Source organism: Melanotaenia boesemani, chromosome 10, assembly GCF_017639745.1.
Source record: "Melanotaenia boesemani isolate fMelBoe1 chromosome 10, fMelBoe1.pri, whole genome shotgun sequence".
Lineage (NCBI taxonomy): Eukaryota > Metazoa > Chordata > Actinopteri > Atheriniformes > Melanotaeniidae > Melanotaenia > Melanotaenia boesemani.
Genome location: NC_055691.1, coordinates 31234343 through 31256674, shown reverse-complemented (window position 1 = coordinate 31256674; position 22332 = coordinate 31234343). Strand labels below are relative to the sequence as shown.

Below are 22332 nucleotides of genomic sequence, written 5' to 3'. Positions count from 1 at the left end.
CTGCCTACTTCTTAAAACAAGGTAGGTTATATTAATGACACTGAGCCAAAACATTAAAGCTGTGGGCCATAAAACTGAAACAATGAGCTGAATTATTCTATAATGATCATTCAATAACTCACTGAGACCTTTCAAATGATATGTTTGAGCTATTACTAATTATAAAGTAATTAGACAGTTTTTTAATACAGTTCATGCACAAATTGTATATGTAGGAAAAATAGTTAAGCTCATCTGTGTTTTAATCTTAAAACAATCAAGAACTAAATTTCTGATGCCATTTGAGGCCATCCGTTTTTACTGTGCAAGTCAGTGATGTATGGTATTGATTTCAACAGGGAGCCCTCTAATCAGAATCATGGTAAAATCAATAGCTGGCATTGCCTGAGGTCCTGTTCATGCTTCAGAGTACACATCTGAAGTAAACTCCCCCACGCTGAAACAGTGTGGCCATTTGCTTAAAGAAAATCGAGACTCACTGCAATGTGGAGGACTGTGGAGATAAACTGAAGGAGACAGACAGAGATAAAGGAGGGGAGCACTGAGATGGATGAAGGAGGGGAGGTGTTAGTCAATGAGGGGCTTTGGCGTGGCTGAAAACTATTATGGAGGCTTTCTTACTCAAAGCCTCAATCAATCAAGCTTTGGGCGAGCAGGAGAGAATCAACAAGTCACAGACCTCAACATGATCCACATGTGAGATCTAGCTACAGAGCTGTCCCACAGCTGTCACATTTCACTTCCTCTTCTCTCTGACCGCTGTGTTCTCCCACCGTCTCATGTCTCTATCTAAGGAGTTAAGTTGCAGGGCTGCAGCTGTGTCTGTTCCCTGCATTACCTTCAGACAGGAGGGACAAGCAGGTGAGAATAGATTTAAGTCTATCAACTTAAGACATGAGTTTAGGCAGCCTGTTGAGCATAAACAGTCACATCCCATGAAGAGCTAAATGAAGCAGGCATAGAGGGGCTCAGAGAGGCCATAGAAAGACTGCAAGGTTTCCAACAACATTTGGTCTGTCGCCAGGGTTGTTTACAGCCTTTGGCATCCTACCATTATTAAGGCAACTCAACCTTGTTGCTCACCCAGGGAGAAGCTTGTGTGGTGGAGCAAGAAAGCATCTCTGGAATCTCTGACTAAAACCTTCAATTCAAGAATTTTCCTTAAGCAGATATGTTCTTAAAGAAAGGTGTGATATTTGGATTTGTGCTGCTTCCACAAATGCAAAAGTCAAGCGAGAGATGGGGGGTGATTGGTTGACCTGTGCATTAGTGCAGAGTGCTTCAACATCAGAGGCAAAGTGAAGTGTCCTGTTTCAGAAACTTTATGGAGATGAAGCTAAAATTTGATCAGATTTATTTTTTTGCCTTTGGTTGTGCAACAAGGTATTCCCAATCTTTGAAAAACTGTCATCTTCTGACTTATCAGCAAGAATCAGGAAATAATTATTGATGGCTTTGTCAATACCTGCCGCCTCTCTCACATTACATGTGGTCTTTGTTCATTCCATTGATAAAATAAAATACTGATTTAAACCACTTTAATTAAATAGTATGACCAGCATTAGCCCTAACCAAACACTCAGAGTTCCCTTAATAACGATATTTTGCTTGGCCCATTTTCAGGTATAATTTTATATTTGGGGTCTGGGATTGCTGAATTCATCATTTATCCCCAGAACCTATTCCAGATGTTAAAGGGGGGGAGAGGTGGGCTACATCCTGGGCAGGTCAGTATACTGCAGAATCACAGTTTAACATAACATGCAAGCTTGCAGACTGAGAGGAAGCTGGCGTACCCATGCAGGCACAGGCATAACATGCACAGTTCAGACAGAAAGACCCCAGCTGAGATCCAGACTAAGAACCATCTTGCTTCAGGGCAAAAATGTCTGCAATGCTCAGTTTTTGCTTCAGTCTCTTTGGAAGTTGAGTTAGTCCTGATTGGTCATCTGAATGATCAAAACAACAGACCACAGCTGCTCATCTCACACAATACTTAATGTGTTTCATGGTAATTACATTACCACTACACTCTACACTACAGATGAGGTCTTTCTAGAGCAACGTCTTTGTGGGAGATAACTTGTTGGTGTGGTTTTGCAAATCTGAAGACCTACAAACACAGAAGTGGTAAATCACCAGAAGAAAGGGAGAAAACCCAAATATCTCTTTATCTATTTATCTATTACTCATGCACATAAAAATGCAACTAGATGTTTTTAATTACATTTTAATTACACTGATGAATTCTATAAATATCTGTGCTGTTCTGTGGTATTTTTTGTTGTTGTTATTTTATAAATGCCAATTTTTAGGACAGGGTTGGAATTTAAATATGTGTCAACCCCTATTTTGATTATAAAGAATTGAACTGTGGGTATTACAGCTTACATAGCAAAATATGGTGGCCACCATATTGCACCATTCCACATTAAGCAGTGGGAGGTGGAAGTATCATTGGCACTCAGTAGCAATCACCACAAGGGGAGCAATTATCATAACATTAAATAGTGATAAACACCACGGCACAGTGATCATCAGAACATCTGAGCTGTCGCTGTGTCATTCATCAAAACCACACCTCGAGGTAGCAGCAGTCAGGTAGTGATACATTACAACGGACAGAAACAGGTGCTGCCGTAGATTCTAATTACTTTGTTCTATCAATTATGTACAAATCCTTGCATGGCCTGGGGTCTGCCGCACACTGCTGTGTCTCCTACGCACTCGCTGCATCAGCCCAGCTGTGGCTGCATAACAGGCAGACCCTCTGTCACTGGGTTGTGTGGATGCCCTCAGGTGTCTGAAAGGTTTGTTTTTCCAAGGATGAATTAAAACAAAGAGGGAACAGTTCTCAAAAATACAAAGGGGAAAAAGAAATATCTTGCATATCCCACCAACAGTTGTTGCAATATATTCTCTCTAGTAACAGCAGCAGATTCTTTCCTCTTCCACTCAGCCCTGTAAGCAGCAGTTTAGACACACAGGTGCACTGCTGTTTTGTGTTTTTAAGCTGTAACGGTCTTCCAGGCACTTGTGGTTTCTGCCTTTGTTTTGCACACTCCTAGAGTTTTCTCTCAGCTACTGAGTGCACAAAAACATTATGCTAATGAGTGGGTAGACAGCTGCTTCCAGCATGGTTTTTCTCTAGGTGTTAAGGCACGTGTTTGTCATTCGTTGCTTTTACAAATGGATCATATTTTAAAAATAAAGCCACATGCAAAGGCAGACTGAACCAGCTGCGATGATATATACATCATTGTTGAAGGAGCTTTGTTTCTTTATTTTTTAATTTTTTTTAATTTGCTTTCCCCTCATGCAGCAGTGCCAAAAGCAAGATTAATGACGATCAGTGGCTCGTACTCCTTGCATGTCACTCAGCAGTGGATGTCAAAAAGTCAACAGTCTTGACTCTGAAGATTCAGTGAAAGTTTGGTTATATTGTTTCTCTGCAACAGCTTGGCTTGAGGGAACATCAGAAGAAAAATAAGGGGAAAGAAGAGTCTTTAGCTTTGATGAGAAAGTTTTTTGTGATGAAACATTTAGATTGCGCTGCTGTAAATACTGCAATATAACACTGATTTATGTGTGACTCTACATTTAAAAGGCCTCTTTGATGCAATGCATCAAAAACCTGCATCTGATTTATCATTTCAGTATGTGTATGAGTATAGTGTTTAGTTAACTCCTGAAATTAGCTTTAGTAACAATGTATGAATTAGATAAACTAGTAAATAATTATTCCAGTCATGTTCACAAAGTAAATCATCTCAAAACTGGAAATGGCTTGGCAAACGAGTGAAAGTGTGAGATCAGATGTTAAGGAATTTGCAATTTTCCTTGTTAATTTTCCCTTTGATTCTTTGATATGATCCTTTAGAGCTGCCAGCATTTGGTTAAGTTAATATAGTCTACAGATAAGATGCTTGAATATAGAACATCTGGGTTTTGTCTCATAAACTGGTCTATGTGCTGCTGTAGATATTGTGTGAGATGTTGTGCCACAAATGCAGCATGCATGCACATAATGTTTAATTCTAGCCATTTGATTCAAAGAGTCATATCAGAGGTGTGTCTTGTTATGATAGTAGAAAAGGAGCATTTCCACACTTAGCTTAACTATTTTACTTAAAAAAAAAAAATTATATGCACTGCCTCTAGCACTACATGACAGCACCTGGGTCCAACTAGACTCAAAGCAGTCTGGCTATCACTTAATTAGGATGTCCCATCTTGTTTGAATTCATGCTTGTGTTGTTCTTATTCTCAAATGTAAGTCACTTTGGATAAAAGCGTCTGCTAAATGACTGTAGAATAGAATAGACTAGAATAGAATAGAATGAACAGTATGCCTGAAAAACAGGCAAATTTACCAGCATGCATTTGCTCTGTCACAACACCCACGTTTCTCATCTTTGGTTGTGTTAATTAAACTCCTGCTTACTTTGTTAACTGAAACACAGTTAGTAAAGTCTCACAACACAACTTACAAACTTTGAGTAATACAGAAGGCGCTTATAAGCAGAGCATCAGTTTTTTCTGAATGAATCTGATATTTAATTTTTTTTTTTTTTAAACATATATTCTGTATTGTTATGAGTCTGTCAAAGTATTTTAAAGATTAGGATTGTTCAGCTTGACAGTCAGTAGTTCCTTCTTTAATATACATCAGTCTACATCCACTGATATCTTTGAAGCAGCTCTCTGAAACCATTCATGCAGCACACCTGCAGAGCGCAGCAGTCACAGACAGTTAACCTCAAGATCTGGAAGTCTTTCCTAGTCAACAAAGCTTCATAAACTCTACTACTTTCTGTCTTTGTCAAAATTTGACTACATCAGGAGCTCTTAAGCTTCATCTAAGTGACTTTAAGATTCAAACTAAAGTGACTTCAGGTACCACATCGGGCCACTTGCTATAAGGTAAGCAAAGAAAACTCATTGCATTAAATGTAGATGAAAATTATCTGTTCTTTTTAAATTACCATGTAAATCTAAGATAGCATGTAAGACCCAGGTTCTGTGTGAATATTTATTCTTATCCAGCCCAAGCTAAAGAAAAAAGCTATTTTTTTTACCACCATCTTAGTCATCTCAGCTCATTTTGTCACTGTATCTCTAAAATTAGAGCTTCTGTGTTAAAGATTGTTGCTTGTGTTTGACTTTAGGAGCCATGAAATATAGCACTGCATGTTCTGCGAGCGGTAGCATAAATACAAACAGTGACATGTTTTGTAATTGCAGAAAGTGAGATGTAAGTTACCGTAAAACAATTTCTGGATTGGTGGGTGTGTCCGTAATGTCACATCATTGTTTTTACTCCTTTATATTATCATTATTATATCCTCATCATCCAGTATATTAATATAGTATTTTAGTTTTGTAGTAATAAAAAAAGTTTTGTGATTGGTAGCTGTTTTGAATTGATGGCATTACAAATACATTGTATTGATAAGGCAGATAACATAAAACTTGTAGTTGCTCTTTATTCATTCAAAATTGGACTGAAGACATGTTTGATTTTAAAATTTATTTTGAAAATAAAATATATATATATATATATCTATATATATATATAGATATATATATATATATATATTATGTAAAGGGAAAGAGGGACTTGTAAGGGCACATGTAATAAACAGGAAGTAAGAATTTAAAACCCCTGAATGAAAACAAACCACAGCTGACAGACACTTTGTATGTATGTCTGTGTGATGCTTTTGGGGGTGTTGTGTATGTTGGAAATACAGGAATTGTAGTTGTTCACATGTAATAAACAGGAAGTAAGAATTTAAAACTCCTGAATGAAAACAAAGCACAGCTGACAGACACTTTGTGTTTGTGTGTTTGATTGCTGTTTTGATGCAGGCACCTGCTGGACTATGACCCTGCAACCAGTAACTCCAGTGAACTGTGCAGGCCTTCTACAGCCTGGCTGCTCTCTGCTACAGCTGGATGGTGAAGTTCTCCTGTTTGGCCAAAAGGGCTGGCCAAAGCGCTCATGTCCGACAGGAGTGTTTGGGATGCGTTTTAAATGTGGCGAGTTGAAACTGAGGGCCATCTCCTTCTCCAGTGACTCTTGCTACCTCCCGCCACTACGCTGTCCAGCTGTATGCCGCCTTGACCCCTATGACGGCCTTCCTGAGAGTTATCTCATCCACGGTGGCCGTACCCCGAACAATGAGATCTCCTCGAGTTTGTACTTGCTGACCATGGATAGCCGTGGTTGTAATCGTAAGTTAACACTTAGGTGCAAGGAGAAAGAATTGGTGGGAGAAGTCCCACAAGCCCGATATGGCCACACAATGAGCATAGTTCAAAGTCGTGGGAAGACAGCTTGTGTGTTGTTTGGGGGTCGGTCCTACATGCCTGCAGCAGAGCGGACTACTGAGAGCTGGAACAGTGTCGTTGACTGTCCTCCTCAGGTTTTCCTGTTTGACCTGGAGTTTGGGTGCTCCTCTGTTCACACCTTACCTGAACTCACCGATGGACAGTCCTTTCATTTGGCTCTTGCCCGAGAGGACTGTGTCTACTTCATTGGAGGGCACTCACTCACCTCTGACGCTCGTCCACCTCGCCTGTTTCGCTTACGAGTCGAGCTCCTGCAGGGCAGCCCCTTGCTTTCCTGTGACACCCTTGATACAGGCTTATCCATCTCGAGTGCCATCATCACACGCACAGGTCCTACTCACAAATATATCATTGTAGGTGGATATCAATCAGATTCTCAGAAGAGGATGGAGTGCAGCACAGTGATTCTAGGTGAGAAAGGCATCCACTTTGAACCCCTAGAACCACCCAAGTGGACTCCAGATATCATCCACAGTCGCACCTGGTTTGGTGGCAGTACTGGGGAAAGATGTGTCCTTCTGGCTGTTCCTACTGAGGGAAGATCATCCCAGCCTGATTTGCATTACTTCTTTCAGGTGAGCTTCCAAACAGAGGGAGATTACAAAGAAGAGGATGGAACCCTAGCCTGCAGTCAGGAGTCGACAGATTATGACAACTCCACTCCCCTTGAGGACTCTGAAGAACTCTATTTTGGTCGTGAGCCACATGAACTGGAAGACAGCAGTGATGGTGAGGCTGACACTTACAATGAAGAAGATGAAGAAGATGAATCACAAACAGGCTATTGGATCAAATGCTGCCTTGGCTGCCAGGTGGACCCCAACACTTGGGAGCCATACTACTCCACTGAGCTCCATCGGCCAGCCATGATCTTTTGCTCCAGAGGGGAAGGGGGGCACTGGGTCCATGCCCAGTGCATGGAGCTGTCTGAGACCCTGTTGGTCAGACTCTCTCAGGGCAACAAAAAATACTTCTGTCTAGACCACGGAGGCCTGCCCTACCAGGAGATGACCCCACCTCGACAGATTATGTCCATTAAGCGCAGCCCAATGAAAGTCAAATACAGAAGAACACCTCTGACGATGAAGATGTCCCCTGCCAAGAAAAACTTTTTCAAGAGGCTGTTTGACTAATTCAGTTTTCTGCATGATGTGTATAGATGATCATTGTTGAGATTTATCTCTGCATTTGGATATTTGTTGTTTCCTTTTGACAAAATTAAAGCCTGAAAGAAAATAGTAATTTGCTGATATGTAATGAATGTTTTAGTAATTTGTTGTAACATTATGTCGCTCAGCAGCACATTTCAACATGGATATTTTAAATTATGTAACCAAAAACATAAATAAATTGCATCAAGTAAGAGTACGATCATGAAAAGTTTTGTTTCCAATGTAGACAGTTTGTTTCTTGGCTGTATAAATTTTTCTTTTTGTTGTATTCTGTCCTTCATTTGGTTTTTTACAAAAACAGGCAATTACTAAATGAAATTTCTGACAATAAAAGACAAAAAAATGTATTCTATGTCTTTTTAATTAATTATTTCCAACATCTTACAGTAATAAAAAACAATTATTATATATTTTATAATTAGTTGTTATTGTTTCCAGTTTGTGCAATTGTTGTGTAATAAGATGAATAGGTTCTCAAAGTACAGCCACACTAATATTTGATTTTGCACCCACCTCAAGTCACTTTACACACATAATCACGTGATCCAATAAAAACAAATCCACATTGGTCCAATTCATAAAAAATAATTGTCTAGCTAAGAAAGACGTGTGGTGAACATGAACCTACATGCATACATAAATTGTTTATTTATAATTTGTGTGATTACGTGTAATAGAAAAGAGCAGATATTTCTATATTATTTATTTTAATACAATCCTTACTACTACATCTGCTAATCGAAACTAGGTGCCAGTGAAAGTGTTGTTGACAATTCAAAGGAAAGAAAGGGGAAAAAAAATACTGTGAAAAAAAAACATCACAGTCTCAAAATCCAACTCTTCCCTTTTGATATGCAAAACAGAAAAAGTGCAGACATTACTGAGTGAGTGATAGCTGCTACCCTGCCCAGCACAGACCTTATTACAGCCATCACTGCAGCCAACCTTTAATTTTACCTCTTCAACAACAGGCGGTCAGGTGAGGGATGATACTGGTTGCATGGCTGAAGTTTAGGAGTTCAGATGATATTTTCTTCACAGGCATGAATGTAAAATAGTTTGAGAGTGAGGTCCTGAAATGATTACAAGGTGCTGCAGAATACAACTTAGCATTTAAGTGGTCAACTCAGCAGTGAAAGAACCACCATGTTTCATGAAAGACCCCAGAAGGAAACATGAAGGGGTTTTATTATGCAACTAATAAAGTAATGAAAGAGTGAATTAAATTCATTAATATAGGATGTCTGTGAAGCTGTACACAGAATAGAAATAGTAAGCTCAAAGAATTCCCAGGAGCAGTAAGCCATTCAGGGATGGAGAGTGTGTTCGGGTTGTTTGTGTGTTGGTTTTCTATACTGGCACTCAGTAATCAAAGCTTTGCTATACCCAGTTAAAATTTACATTAACACTGGGTAACAAGAGACAAAACATTACCCATCAAAACTTATATAATTACATAAATCATCACTGATAAATTATAAATATAAGGTATTTTCAAATGTATGTTTTTTATCTTATAGAGATATTTTAATCTATTTCTGTTATTCATATTTTAATGTTGTTATAAATCATTATTTGAAATTACCACAATAAAATAAAGTGATCATAGCTTCTGACTTCTACATGTAAAATTACCTAAATGTAATTGATTAAAAGAGATTGTAAATTGTACACAAAACAAACAAACAACCAAAAAAAACAAATAAGATCATTTAGTTAGAATTAATCTTTATTTAATCATTGGTTGAAATAATGAGAAAAAGTACAAACTGCATCCTTCACAAAAGCAATTTCTCATGAACATGACAGCCCAGCTGTGGAAACTGAATATATCATGAATCAAAATGTTAAAAGGTTGTTTTAGTGTAACATTTGGTTGTGTGTAAAATGAATCACCAAAGAAAGTCTTCTGCAAAGCCAGTAAACAATTCACCTGATATTTAGTGTATGTGTGGAAGCATAAAACAAGGACCAAAAAAAAAAAAAAACCACTGTGAAATAAGAACAAGTGGAATTTTGTGAATCATCCATCATCCATTACTTTGGAAATGCAATTCATTATAGCGAAAACAAACAAGAGACAAGTTGCAGTATAATGCACTCTAAAAAAAATGGTGTTATTGTGGGACCGATGAAATGTGAATATTTCACTGCTGTCATATGCTTAAACTTTTGACAGTAAAATAGAATCAAACATTTAACCAAGCAAGAAAACAAAATTGCCTGTCACAATTCAAAATGGTGAGGGCAGAAAGAGACAATATAATCAATCAATCAAACAAATAAAGTTGCCAACAAATGAGTTGACATCAGGTCTGTCTGGCTCCTGCCAACCCCTCTCCTCCTCCAGCGGCAGCAGTGAAGAAAAACCAGCAGAGAAAAAGAGGCAGGTTATACAAAGAAGTTGGGAAAAATTCCTTCTTGCTATATAGTCCATGGGATATTAAGCTCTGTAACAGACCATGCTGTGTTTTTATGCTAGCAACAAAAAAGGTCAGTATATGTTTTATTTTATGGGAAGGATTCAAATAAGTATCATCTATCCTCCACCGTGCAAAAACTAGAGATAAAAAAATGTAAAAAAAAGTGGTTCAAAGTGACCTGGCATCTATTCTGGCCCTCAGGGACCCCACGATAAAGCACTAAAGTAGTCTGTTTCAGAGGGCACTCATGAAACAAAGAACATTTGGGTCTCTAGGATTGCATTTTCCTCCAGCTAAAATGATATATTAATACAGTGGCCACAAATGTGGTCTCTTTAACACAATTTCACTCCATGACTTACAGCTCTTTCATCTGTTTCCATAAATATCCCCTTTATATAAATTCATAAATGTGTCATATCCTTGCAATACAATAAAATGCCCCATATTTCACAGGCGGCAAAGATTAAAAAAGAGCTGGGGGAAAAGTAAGAAAAGAGAAACTTCGATGTTACTGTATCAGTAAGTTTCTCTGTCGTCCCGTCTTTGAAGTTTAGAAACTGACAATTAAAGCAAAGAAGTTCAAAGTCAAGTGAGTTTATAACAAGTAAAGCATAGATTGATAAATGAAGAATAACAATTTGTCCATAAATTGCACCTTTCAAGTGCAAAACATTGGTTACTCAAGGAACAAGTTTTGTATTCATTCAAATTCATACAAAATATCAACCATCCAGCCAAAAGCACACTGAAACTCATTCATTTAATTTCTAAACATCAATCAATATGTGGAAATAAAGAATACATAAGGACAGAGGTAACTGATAGATTACACAACTTTCTTGAGGTAAATCAAATATTGATATTTTCCAAAACAGAAAACTCAAAAATCATTAACTTCTAGAGACAGGTTCTCCTCATCCTGAATCTCTACCGGGTCTATGGTGGCCTGGAAAGCCTTTGCAGAGTCCTTATGAGCCTCCATAAACTTCTGCAAGTACTTGGAGGTGTAGAGCCAGTGATGTTTCAGCACATCCTCTAACTCATAGGCCTTTGACTGACGTGCATTCATCTTCCTAAAACGCCTGAAGAGTTTGTTTGCTGACTCGTTCCCCTCGCTGGCCCAGGCTCCAATGGATCCATCTCTCTCTATGATTTCAGGCACATGAGCCAAGGTCTTGTGCAGGTAATTGGTTATCTTTCCATTGTATCTATATTTAAAGGTAGAGGAGAGGAGGTCAGCAAAGTGCTGGGAATTAAAACTGTAGCGGCACAGCTGGTCAGGGCACTCCTTGGCTGGGCAGGTGGCGCGCCACACAGGCTTCATCTGGAGGTAGAGCCTCATAAGCTCCCTCAGGGCCTCTTTCCTCTCATCTGAGGGCACTAGCTCACACACCACCTCCACAGCTTCCAGGGTCATTAGCCTGCGGGCATAGTTCCCATTCATCCTCATTACTGGCTTAAGCTTCAACTTCTTCCTCAGCTGTTTATCTAAGGCTGCCCTCCAGCTGCGCCGTTCCTCTCGACTGGGATTGACCCCTTTGTATACTTCCCCGATCTCATCCTGGAAGATTTTGTAGAATTCAGCGGCATTGCCGATGTCACAGTGTAACGCATCTAATGTAGGCTGTGTCTCCAGAAAGGGCTTAGCAGAGACTCCTTTGACTCTGTCTCGCAGCTCATCCACAGACTCAGAAAAAGGGTTGGTTCTCCATATTTCATAACGCTCCAGGTTCTCATCGTGACTGCGGGTGACGGAGTGTAACACCATGTTTTGAGCAGCCTCTGCACGACTGGAATCACACAGAGTGCAGATATATGTGGATCCAGAAGCCTCCAGGCCCTCCATTTCACGTACCATCTTTTCATCATATCCTGTGCCCCTGAAGTGGAAGCGAAAGGATCGTGGCAGGCCTCCCATGGACAGGATGAGCCTGCTTTCTTTCATTGCATCACGCTCTGCAACTATAGGCCCCAGGACGGCCGTGAGCATCTCATGGTCTGACTCATCCACAAACATCAGGCAAAGGGGCTTACAGGACAGTTCTGAGTTTGGCTTTGGCTCTCTGAAAATGGTAACCTCCTCCATCTCACCTTCTGCCAGGACAGAAATAGACATAATAGTGAAAGAGAAGCGGACAGCCTTCTCTGGGACAACTGGTCCTCCACCGTGTTTCTCGCTGACATCGCCCATGCCATCACAGCATTCCTTAATCATGACGCTAAAGCCCGAGGTGCAAGCACTGTCTTCCATCCCACTCTCTCTCAGCCCCTCCATGATGTCCTCCTCCAGATCCTTTAATGCTGACACCAGTGCCACATCATAGCGAAAGCGCCGAGTGATGGTGTCAGCTGGGGAGTCATCCACAGAGGATGCCCATCCAGAGAGCCCATTAATTATGCCAAGACTGCAAGATGCAGACACATTCTTGAGAGCTGGCTGCCATTCAAACTGGTGAAAACCCGGGAGGAGCTCCTTCTCTGCAGCTCGGAGGCTGTGCAGAGGCTGAAAGATCTGGCGGCCGCTTGTGGCTTTGACAGTCCGGTACATCTTATGATACTGGCTGCAGCTCAAAAAAGTGTTGACCCGAATGGCCAAACACACCGCAGGACTCAATCCAAAGCCTCTGCCTGCAGAGACATAAAAAAGAAAGGAGAAAAAGTTTTAGGGAGAAATAGAAAGAGGCTAAATAAAAACATAAAAGACAGCAAGAGGACTGGATTGACACATGAAGAGAATTATTTAACACCACACCATAGAAACCCATTCCCATTGCTTTGAAAAGAAATACCACATGTAACATTTCCTCATTTGATGTCCTGCTTTTGGAGTAATTTCAGCAAGGAGACAGAAAAATAGCAAATTTAACACCTAAATGTGAATGTATCATTGTCAAAAACTCACAAACCCATGATTACAATATCCAATATTTCCTAATTTCCAAAGAGGGACAAGGGGTGAATCAGTGAAGCTGGCAAAAGTGATGTATTGGCTGCAGATGAAAACAGACACCAGCTGGCTTCTTTTCCCCGGAGAGGATGATGGTGCTGTCTGTGTAATTTGCAGATACAAGGGCTGCTGATGTTGTTTTGATTCTAACAGCCCCTTCACAAGAGTTGTTATTGTGCATTAAAGGGACTGTGAGAATGAGAGACTGACAGACAAGTAAAGTGAAAGAGGGAGAGAATCAGGGAGGAGCTGAGTGTGTTACATCGGAGTTTTAATAGGCAGAGATGGACAATAATAAAATGTTTTCCAAATATTCTTCTCTTCCCTCAGTGGTGAACTTTACGACCTTATTTACAAGGTGACTGTATACCTTAGAGGAAGGGGGAAGCAATAATAAGCAAACATTTGCATAACATTTTTTGCGTCCCTTTTTCATGAGCATGCAGGGCTGCTTTCACTACACGAAAAGCTTAAAATAGCTTCTTACCTTGCATCATGGCCTCCAGCTCATCTGCCTGCCGATGTTCATTCCCAGATCTCAGTGCAAGCAGGAAGAGTGTCAGACACACAGACTTCAGATCACCCCCCTCCTCTTTGTCTGCAAACACCTTCACCTGAGTCTTCAGATCCTTCAGCCGATGCTTCTGGGCACGACGGGTTAACGAGAGTAAGTGCTGCCGGGGTCTACCCCCTTTATTGGCGAGCAGGTAGCTGTCAAATTCTAATGAGTGTTGGTATGCGTCTTTCTCCACCTCGTGGCTTAGACAGTGGGCCTTAAATGAGTCAAGTCTTACATGCTCGCCACAGCCGTCACAGGGGCAGAGCAGAGGCAGAGAATACAAGGCTGAAATGAAGGTTTTGGCAGGAGAGATGACATCATCAGGGCTGCAGGAAGAGTTGCAGGCAGGGCAATGAGGTCCCAGAACGTGGATAAATTTTATAATGCAGCTGCGGCAGAAAAGGTGCCCACAGGGGGACTGAACTGGATCAGAGAGCAGGTGGTCACACACCAGGCAGGTGAAAGAAACAACAAAGTCCACTGGGAGCTTCTCAGAGATCAGCTTGGTACTCAGGTGGTCTTTCTGGCAGTGCGTAATGTTCCTCACCCACTGCTCTCTCCGGATGCCGGTTCTTTTCCAGGCTCTCAGCGCTGGACCATGACGGTCCCCAAAGGGTCTCAGAGCTCTCCTCTCACCAACTGCAATGCTCTCTCCATAGTCACACCTGGTCCTTTTTGCCAGAGTCTGGGCTTTGGGAATGACTTTCCTCCTCTTCCTCCCAGTCCTTTGGAATGAAGGTTTCTTGGGGGAGCACAGGTAGCAGTGGTGAGCGTGAGGTTTCCACTCAGGGACTTTGGTTCTGGTGAAGCTACAGACGCCCCCTCCTCGTATGGCAACCATCCAGCAGCGATGGCAGAAGGAAAGAGGGTGGATAGATTCTGTGTCCTCTGTCACGTCCACTTTAAAGACTTTCAGGATGACTTCAGGCCAGCTGGTGAACTTGCAACCCATTTTACGCAGCGCACATTTGCTCACCTCATCCAGATCTCCATGAACATCATGCACTGGTCCTTTGACTTTTCTCAGGGCTGCTCCACAGACACGGCACAAACACCTTAACAGAGAGAAAATTTAGTATTGGCGTATTCTGTGAAAAAAGTATGTATAAAAAAAAGTGGCATTTATATAGCTGTGACAGGTAATTTACCTGAGGTGGTCCATGTGGGTGTCCATTTCCTGTAACTTCAAATCTACTCTCCTGCCAGGGCCCTCCACATTTTCCTTGCTTTTTCCCCCCAGGCACAATTTCATAACACTCGCTGGACCCACACCATCATCTACCTCTAAATTTGAAGCTGTGGGATGTGAGATCCCTAATGAGGCTCCTATCTCAGGCTGTGTCTCGCAGGGTAGAGGGGCTTTCTCCATGGACTTCACCCTAAACAGCTTAAACTTCCACTGAGAGTACTTAGAGTGGGGATGGTGGAGCTCAGCAGGCATAGAGGATCTGGGACCATCTGTCTCCAGGCTTTCTGCCGCCATGATGAAAATTAGATCTAAGGCCCTAGAGGGAGTACGGGAGGAAAGAAAAGGAAAGGAAAGAAGAGTTTTATTTGATGCGCTACAAAAGTATGAAAATAATCCTCACTTTCTGTGAGATAATGGACACAGAGAAAAGACTTGAGAGTTCAAATCCCCCACGAGGATTTGAACTTAGTGTGTTCTCAGTATTGAGCTTATGACACAATCTAAAGCTTTACTTGATTCCTGTAAATTTATGAATCTTAAACCTCTAAATCCCACTGAACAGAGGGTAGTGAGCCCTGACCCAGACTGTTGTATTATACCATAAGTGGCATTTAGATCTTGTGTAAAATGCATGAGACAAGGACTGAAAGATCAATACAGCACCAAAATCTTAATTTCTCCTGTCTTCCTACCCATCACTCACAAGACCAGTGTCTTTTCCTCCTATTGACACAGCAACTTTTCCCATATCCCTGCCAGTCTGTTAGTCATTTATATTCGTCATTTTCTTGGCTGGAGATAAAACTGGAGCCCTGGGATTCTCTAAGTGACATTTTAAATGCAAGGAAAAATCAGAGACACAACAAACTTATTTCATAATACAAAGATATTGACCAAACAAAGGGAGGAAAAGAAAGCAAGAAGCCATCGTATTGAATAAACATCATAAAGACTGATTCTAAACACAAGATTGTTCAAATCAAAGGCTGTATTTCACCAGCCAAGTATTTTTATGACGGAGCCCCCAGATCAATGATACTGTTGCACTGATGGACCTATTTTATCTCCTCCCATACAGTCTGGGTCCCATTACCAGCTCAGACAATAAAGCAGTCAAACAAGCTTAGAAACTATTATGTGCATTTAAGAGTCTTACCATTTCACATCTAAGGCACGGACCCCATAGAATCTTCTGTCTATTCATCTTTTAGTTCTCTACCTTTTTTTCCCTTGGAGGCTTGAATCTGTCAGTTTCCTCCATTTTCTGGCTCTATGTCCGCTTCATATGCTGAACTGTCATCTGAGACGAACAGCTGAGCCTGTATGCAAGTATATCAGCTGGGTTCTTACCTTGTTTTTCAGTCTCAGATGGCATCAGCTCCCCCGGGGGCCCTTTCCGCATGGGAGCACAAGGGAAGCCCTGGAGCCAGGCCTCTGCACACCATATAAATACTAGATATGTTTGAGTCTGTCACTGTTTGGAGGTGCTCTAACCAGGAGTTGTAGTTTCATACATTGGGAATGCTCCATGGTGTGCTGTATTTATACCCTTCCTACAATGAGATCCCAACAGTCAACTCCTGCCACCTGACACAAGCAGCTGACACACACACACAAACACAAAAAAAGACAAAAAAAAAAAAAACAAGGCCGACCCCAAAGAGCAGTTGCAGCAGTTGCGTGTACAGAATCCCCCAAACAAACAACTTTTTACCACAACACATTGATCCTCAGCTCCTCACATCCATCTGCAGGCTCGCCTCATCCAGGTGTCCCCAAAGAGACAGAAACACTGGTAAAGTTTTGAAAAATGTTGCTGAGACACAGCAGATTAGAGAAAGATGATCTAAAGGAAAGGAAGCTCAATCATTTTGTAAAATTTGAAGGGCCAAATAAAAGAGTGCAACATAATAAGAATTGCAGTGATAATGGTTCTTATTATTGCTGTCACTTGTTTTTCTGCTGTAAATCCAAACAACAAAGGAAGCAACACAAGTGATTCATATTACTGAGTGCTCACTTGGAAGTTGCATATTTAATAAATAAGTTTGCTGAAAGCGCAAATAAGTTCAATAGTTGCATAAAAAAAACATCAACTTCAACTAAATTGTCAAATTTTTTTCTTCAAAAAAACTATCTGCTTTGTATTTTTGTCATTCTCTCCTTTTGTCTGCTCCTTGTGGTTTCAGATTTCATTCACCTCTTCAAATCCTGCCATTCTCTCATCTTTCAGAATGAGTTTTAATTATACAGCATCATTTGATGTAACATCTCAGCAGGTATAAGGAGTATTTGCCCAAGATCATTCTTGTATGTAATTATCCAGGGGATTAATCTGGTGTATTCGCCACAGGAGCCTATTGCTATTGCATTGGATTTGCCAGCCTAGTCATTAGATACACAGTTAGTGGGCACCAAACAACAGTTGGGTGTCTACCACTCTTGTCAGCTTAACAGGGGAGCTGGATGAACACTGGCAGGATTCACAGCTTATATTTGGTGCATATGGCTGAGCGCGACCTTAGATGGCAGCAGCAGTTTTTGTTTGTTTATCTGTCTCTTTTTCTCTTTCTCTGTGACAGGCAAATCTATTCACTGGAAATGTTGAAGAGCAAAGTCAATAGCAAAAAAAGTGTTGTTTTCAAGGCATATTCAAATCCATCAGACACAGCTGAAAGATCTGATGTGCACAACACTTGATTCATTACAGATCCAAGAACAAGCCAATGATGGATTGTAGCAAGATGTTCCAAGCCTATTTATAGTTGATATTTAGATTTATGATGGCCAAGTAGCCACATGATTCCAAGGTAAACGACACACCTAGCTCTGTGGCAGACAGAGACGTGCTGCAGATGTCTGCCTGACAAACAAGCAGTGACCCTCTGAGACCCTCATCTCTCTTTGCCTGCTAATTGACTTGTTATTGATCAACTCAAAGGCAGTCTGATTTATGGGGTAGAGGACTTGTGGAGACAGCCACCTGGCACGGAGCGGAGTGTTATGAATGTGAGCAGTGGACCCTGGGGGCCCACAGGCTGCAGTTTAGGAGGACATACAGGAGTTTGCAATGCACCACTAAACTGACACCTCGCACTTGGATGAGATGGGGGTTTTTTTTGTTCTTGTCTTTTTTCTAATATGATACATCTAAACTAGTTCAGGGAGCGATATGTGTAAGTGTGTGGACTAGAATATGCAGAAGCAGTTGTGCAAAATTGGTGAGGCTGCATGTGTTATCTAAGGCCTGGTGCACACATAACGATTTTTGGGCTGTTTATGTCTTGATTTTGCCGAGCTGTTCAGAGCTCGAACAGGCTGGGCAACAAGGAAACAAATAAAGTCCATGTTCATGCCGTCTCCAGTCTGTTATTTTTTTCAGTTCTGGCTTTTTCTGTTAACAATAGTCCCAAGACCACCATCATCCCCTCATCCTATATATCCCTTCCATGCTGTATGTTGTGTTTTCCGATTGTTGCTATGTTTCTTCTTCTTTGTTTTTTGCCGGTTGTTGCTATGGCTCTTCATCTACGTTTCGACGTTTGTCCGGTTCAGATGACTAGATTGTAGATGAGTTGCGGGACAGCATAGTTATGTGTGTGTTGTTCTGTGATTACATTTTTAGAGCACACCACACACAGTACAATCAAAACTGATTTTTTTAGATTAGATTAGATTAGATTAGATTAGACTTTATTATCTCACAGTGGAGAAATTCACTTGTTACAGCAGCTCTTTTTATCTTCACGTATGAGGTCTCGACCAGATAGAAAATCTCATAAGATTAAAAAAATCGTTATGTGTGTACCAGGCCTAAGGAGAAAAAACTGTGATGAGTAGAGCTGAGTGTATGTGAGCCTTTGCCAGTGTGTAAACTATGGCAAAAACAAAGACCAAAGAAAGTCTCACTAATCTATCCTTGAGAGACTTCATAGTTGTTACTTTCAGGTGTGCATGTGTCAAACAAAGAGACAGATGCAGAACAAAAAGGATTCAGGAGAAAGAAGGAGAAAGAGAAACAGAAAATAGGGATATAGCAGTGATCTTGTGTGAAGGAGTTGCACAGGATGACAGGCTTAGCTTAGAATGGAGAACACAAAAGAGCTTTTGCCTGATTGCAGGCTGTGACAAGGAAAGGGTGGAAGAGATCAGGCCTTCTAGGCAAAACTATGTAAGCCAAAGATCCAAAAAAGGTCCCCTGACAACTCAAGTCCCACAGCAGCTTAAGGAAATGTGTCAATAGCAGGAATGGACAATGAATGAATTCCGCAGCAGCACTGGTATCTTCCTCACAAGGAATGAAATGTCAGCTATGTCCACATTTGAATAGACCAACCAAAATTGCAGCATGATATTTCAAAATGTCATGAAGAATGTGGGAATCTTTGTGATTACATTCAGGGTAAAGGGGGCATTTCGCTCTCATATTTCTACAGTGTCAGGAAATATATTAAGCATTTGGTATGCAAATTTCTAATTGCACTTTCATAGCACGTTCGACAACTTCTTCAGCTTCTCTCAGACAATTCTCAGTGAGTCACCGCCCACTGTCCATTCCTTCCATCCCTCATCCTGAGACATGATTTGGTAGATTAATACTCAAAGAGGTAGACTTCAGCACAAAGCTATTCATCAAAGCCACCTGCCAGAGCAACCCCCATTCCCAACTACTCAAATCCCCCCTCATTCATCTCAGCATCTCTTCCACACAGTGTCTTGTTTTCCTCATTTTGTCTCTTGTCTTCCTCAACTTTTGTTAATAATCAAATATGCGATCACTCCAGCTAATTAGCTTCCCCTCCCGTTATACCGCAGGTTTGTGTGCCTACACGTGCACAGTGACAGCCAGCTTAGAGAAGCTGTTTTGAGGTCTTGCGTGACCCTGTGTGACTTGGCTGCATTTGTTGTTGGCTCATCTTGACTGATGGAGCTGTAGCAGAGAGCGCAGACACACCACAACATCACATCTTCTACACATAACACCCCACACATGCTGCCACAGCCTGACATAAAAATATCATCCACATCCAGCTCTCTGAATGTTCAGTTTGTGGAATAATCTAGTTCTGGGACCACATTAGTTAATTCTAAGGCCTGCATTATAACTTTTCCTGCAGCACTGCAGAGTTATTTTGGTTTTGGATTAGTTCCCTTTATCTGCTATGTTGTGGTGAGTTATGCAAAGTGAAGAACATTTTAAGCTACAGCTACTGCGAGTGTCCCTTTTAAGAACCCTGTTTTGGAAAAGAAAAGAAATAAAGAGGAAAAACTGTACTTCTCCCACTATGATGTAGTTTACAAAGAGGTCAACAACATGCAGAGATTGCTGTGTGAATAAACGGCGACTCCGGGATGCAGCATTGCCTGTTAGACAAATGTAGACCCGCATCTTAGCAGACAGTCCAGATGGATGCTTATCCACTCACAAAAATCTGGAAGAAATCAAACCCTCAGCTTGATTCAGGAGCACTAGAGAAAAGCTGAGGAATCAAGACCAGTGAGTTTAATCAAAATAACAATGCTCTTTAATTTTGTGTTAATTAAATGTAGATTTTCATGACTGAAGAACAGTCCTCTTGATGCCAGGGTTCCTCTGTTCACATAAGCATCTACACACTGAGTTTGTGTTGTGTTTCAGTGTTCTGAGCAGGTTTGCACAGATGGTCTATTAGCTGAGGAGTTGTACCTTGCAAACAACTTCTCAAAACATCTTTCAAACATCTTTCCAGTTAATCGTTAAACTGCCATGGAAGGGTTGCTCCAGTGTTCTTTTTAAAAAAGTCATTGTTGGTTTTTTTTGTTGTTGTTTTTTTGTTTTGTTTTGCTTTGTTTTGTTTTGTTTTTGGCTTACCCATTTCCAGCAGTGTGTTTTATAGCTTTTGGTGCATATAGAAGCTCTTGAAGTTCACACTAAAGGGAGTTGTTCTTTCTAAAAGGAAACACTGAAACAGGAATGCTTGAAGTGCCTTGTTTGTAGTCCAGGCTTTTTATTCCACTTCCTAATGACATCACGGTGAAACATATAAACACAATGCTTTGCCCAAACAAAGAGTAAACAGCTCGCCTCGCACTGCACTATTTTGGATCAATTACCTGACCAATCAAAGCAGACTAGGGCAGGAGGTCTTACAGAAATGGGAGCTAAAATTGAACATTTCAGACCGAAGTGATAAGGACAGGGTTGGAATTATGGGAGAGCTGAGCTCGGCTCCCTTGAGACTCTAAGGCGGCGTTCTAAAGATAGTCCACTTTCAGGTTATATTTAATTTTATTTTCCATAAGGTTCTTGATGTTTCTTAAAGGAAAAGAATAACATTAATTTATCAGCCTTGTGTGTTTATTCATTTAATTCAATATATTTTCCATATAAAGCAGGTGATTCGTTCCGTTTAATCACTGTAGAAGGCTGCATTGTTTGTTGTATACTGTGAGCCGCCCAAACGGCAACCACTTCACTTGCTGCTTTTGTGGTTGTTAAAAGAACTTTCTGTCCCCATATGAGACGTTTCTGACTATATCAGCAGCATAAAGTACGGGCAGATTGTTATTGGGAGCAACCCTTTTTTTCAACCGCACTGCAGTGCACTAATATATAATCTGACTTGCGAAATCGCAATGCACGTAAAAAATAAGGCTCCCCCTGGAAAGGATGCTGCACGGTGTGAGAAAAATAATGTGTGTTGTTAGCATTAAAGCACTGTAACCTATTATAGTAGACCCCTGAAATTAAAATTATGATCTGAAAATGAGTATGATGTGGAATTTTTAAATTAAATTAGACTAACTGGAAATTGCTTTTTTTCCTTGTTTTTTTCTCCTCACTCACTTCCAGTAATGAGCAAATCATGGTCACTATAGAGAGAGATGCAGAGAGAAAAAAATAGTCCCATTTTTTGTCAAACAGCCTGAAAAGAGCAGCATGTTGCCTGTCACCTCAAACTTCCAACTGTCCCTGGTCTTAAGTTTCTACCAAACACAAAGAGGTCTTCTCACATTCTTGGAGCTGCTTATTATTTCCTTGTCTTTTGTAAAAAGCCTATTGCAGGAGACTCTAAGACAACTCTGCCCTTTTCTGCACTTTTCCTACCAGAGCTCAGACAAGCAAATGGAAACAGTAGCTTGTGCAGATTTAGGGCTGATATAGAGTGACTTGTCCTCAACCTTATGTATAGAGGATAGTAATTATAGTAGATGCAGGGAGGGGCTTTTAAGGATGTGGTGGGTAGGTGGAGGCCGGTGCAGGGAGGTTGTTGTCATTTGGCAGCCATTCCAGTTGGAGAGAGAAATGACTGCTTCAGCCAGAGCCGGGTGGTGGAACATTTATCAACCAGTCATCACAGTGATTCACATGATGCAGCAGGGAGCTATTATTTTACCAATCCAGGCTCATGGTATCTTGCTGGTGGTGAAGATGATGCATCTCTTGGCTTAATCATAACCCCACAAACTGACATTTAAAGTCACGTTTTGTTATAATTTTTATGAACAATAGTTTAGAGAGTCTAATGTAGCCTGTGATTTGACTACAGTAAAAAAGAATTGAGCAGTGGAGCCCAACTCGGGGGGGCATATGGCATTTGTTCACTACTGCAGAACACAGAGATGCTTCAGGAAAATTCTGGCAAACATGTGGTCCCTTTAGTTGGATGGAAGAGTAACTAGCTCTCAATCATAAAGATCACAAT

At 40.9% G+C, this 22332-nt stretch overlaps 2 protein-coding genes across 2 annotated transcripts; one reads left to right on the top strand and one right to left on the bottom strand.

Annotated features, from left to right (window-relative positions):
- Nucleotides 1–4822: 4822 nt before the first annotated feature.
- rag2 (recombination activating gene 2) lies at nt 4823–7842 on the top strand. The gene is made up of 2 exons (XM_041997415.1): nt 4823–4923; nt 5872–7842. Exon 2 carries the CDS (start codon nt 5886–5888, stop codon nt 7485–7487), a length of 1602 nt encoding a protein of 533 aa, XP_041853349.1. The 5' UTR covers nt 4823–4923; nt 5872–5885; the 3' UTR covers nt 7488–7842.
- A 1405-nt stretch (nt 7843–9247) lies between these two features.
- On the bottom strand, nt 9248–16140 carry rag1 (recombination activating 1). Its single transcript, XM_041996218.1, has 4 exons — nt 15998–16140; nt 14607–14963; nt 13387–14513; nt 9248–12580 (listed from the first exon to the last, which is right to left on the bottom strand). Exons 2-4 carry the CDS (start codon nt 14939–14941, stop codon nt 10833–10835), a joined length of 3210 nt encoding a protein of 1069 aa, XP_041852152.1. The 5' UTR covers nt 14942–14963; nt 15998–16140; the 3' UTR covers nt 9248–10832.
- Nucleotides 16141–22332: the final 6192 nt, after the last annotated feature.

Coding starts and splice junctions, on each gene's coding strand:
- rag2 (XM_041997415.1), top strand. CDS start 5,886: ATGACCCTGCAACCAGTAACTCCAGTGAACTGTGCAGGCCTTCTACAG.
- rag1 (XM_041996218.1), bottom strand. CDS start 14,941: ATGGCGGCAGAAAGCCTGGAGACAGATGGTCCCAGATCCTCTATGCCT. Junction 14,514..14,606: donor ACCCACATGGACCACCTCAG/GTAAATTACCTG, acceptor CTCTCTGTTAAG/GTGTTTGTGCCGTGTCTGTG. Junction 12,581..13,386: donor GCTGGAGGCCATGATGCAAG/GTAAGAAGCTAT, acceptor ATGTCTCTGCAG/GCAGAGGCTTTGGATTGAGT.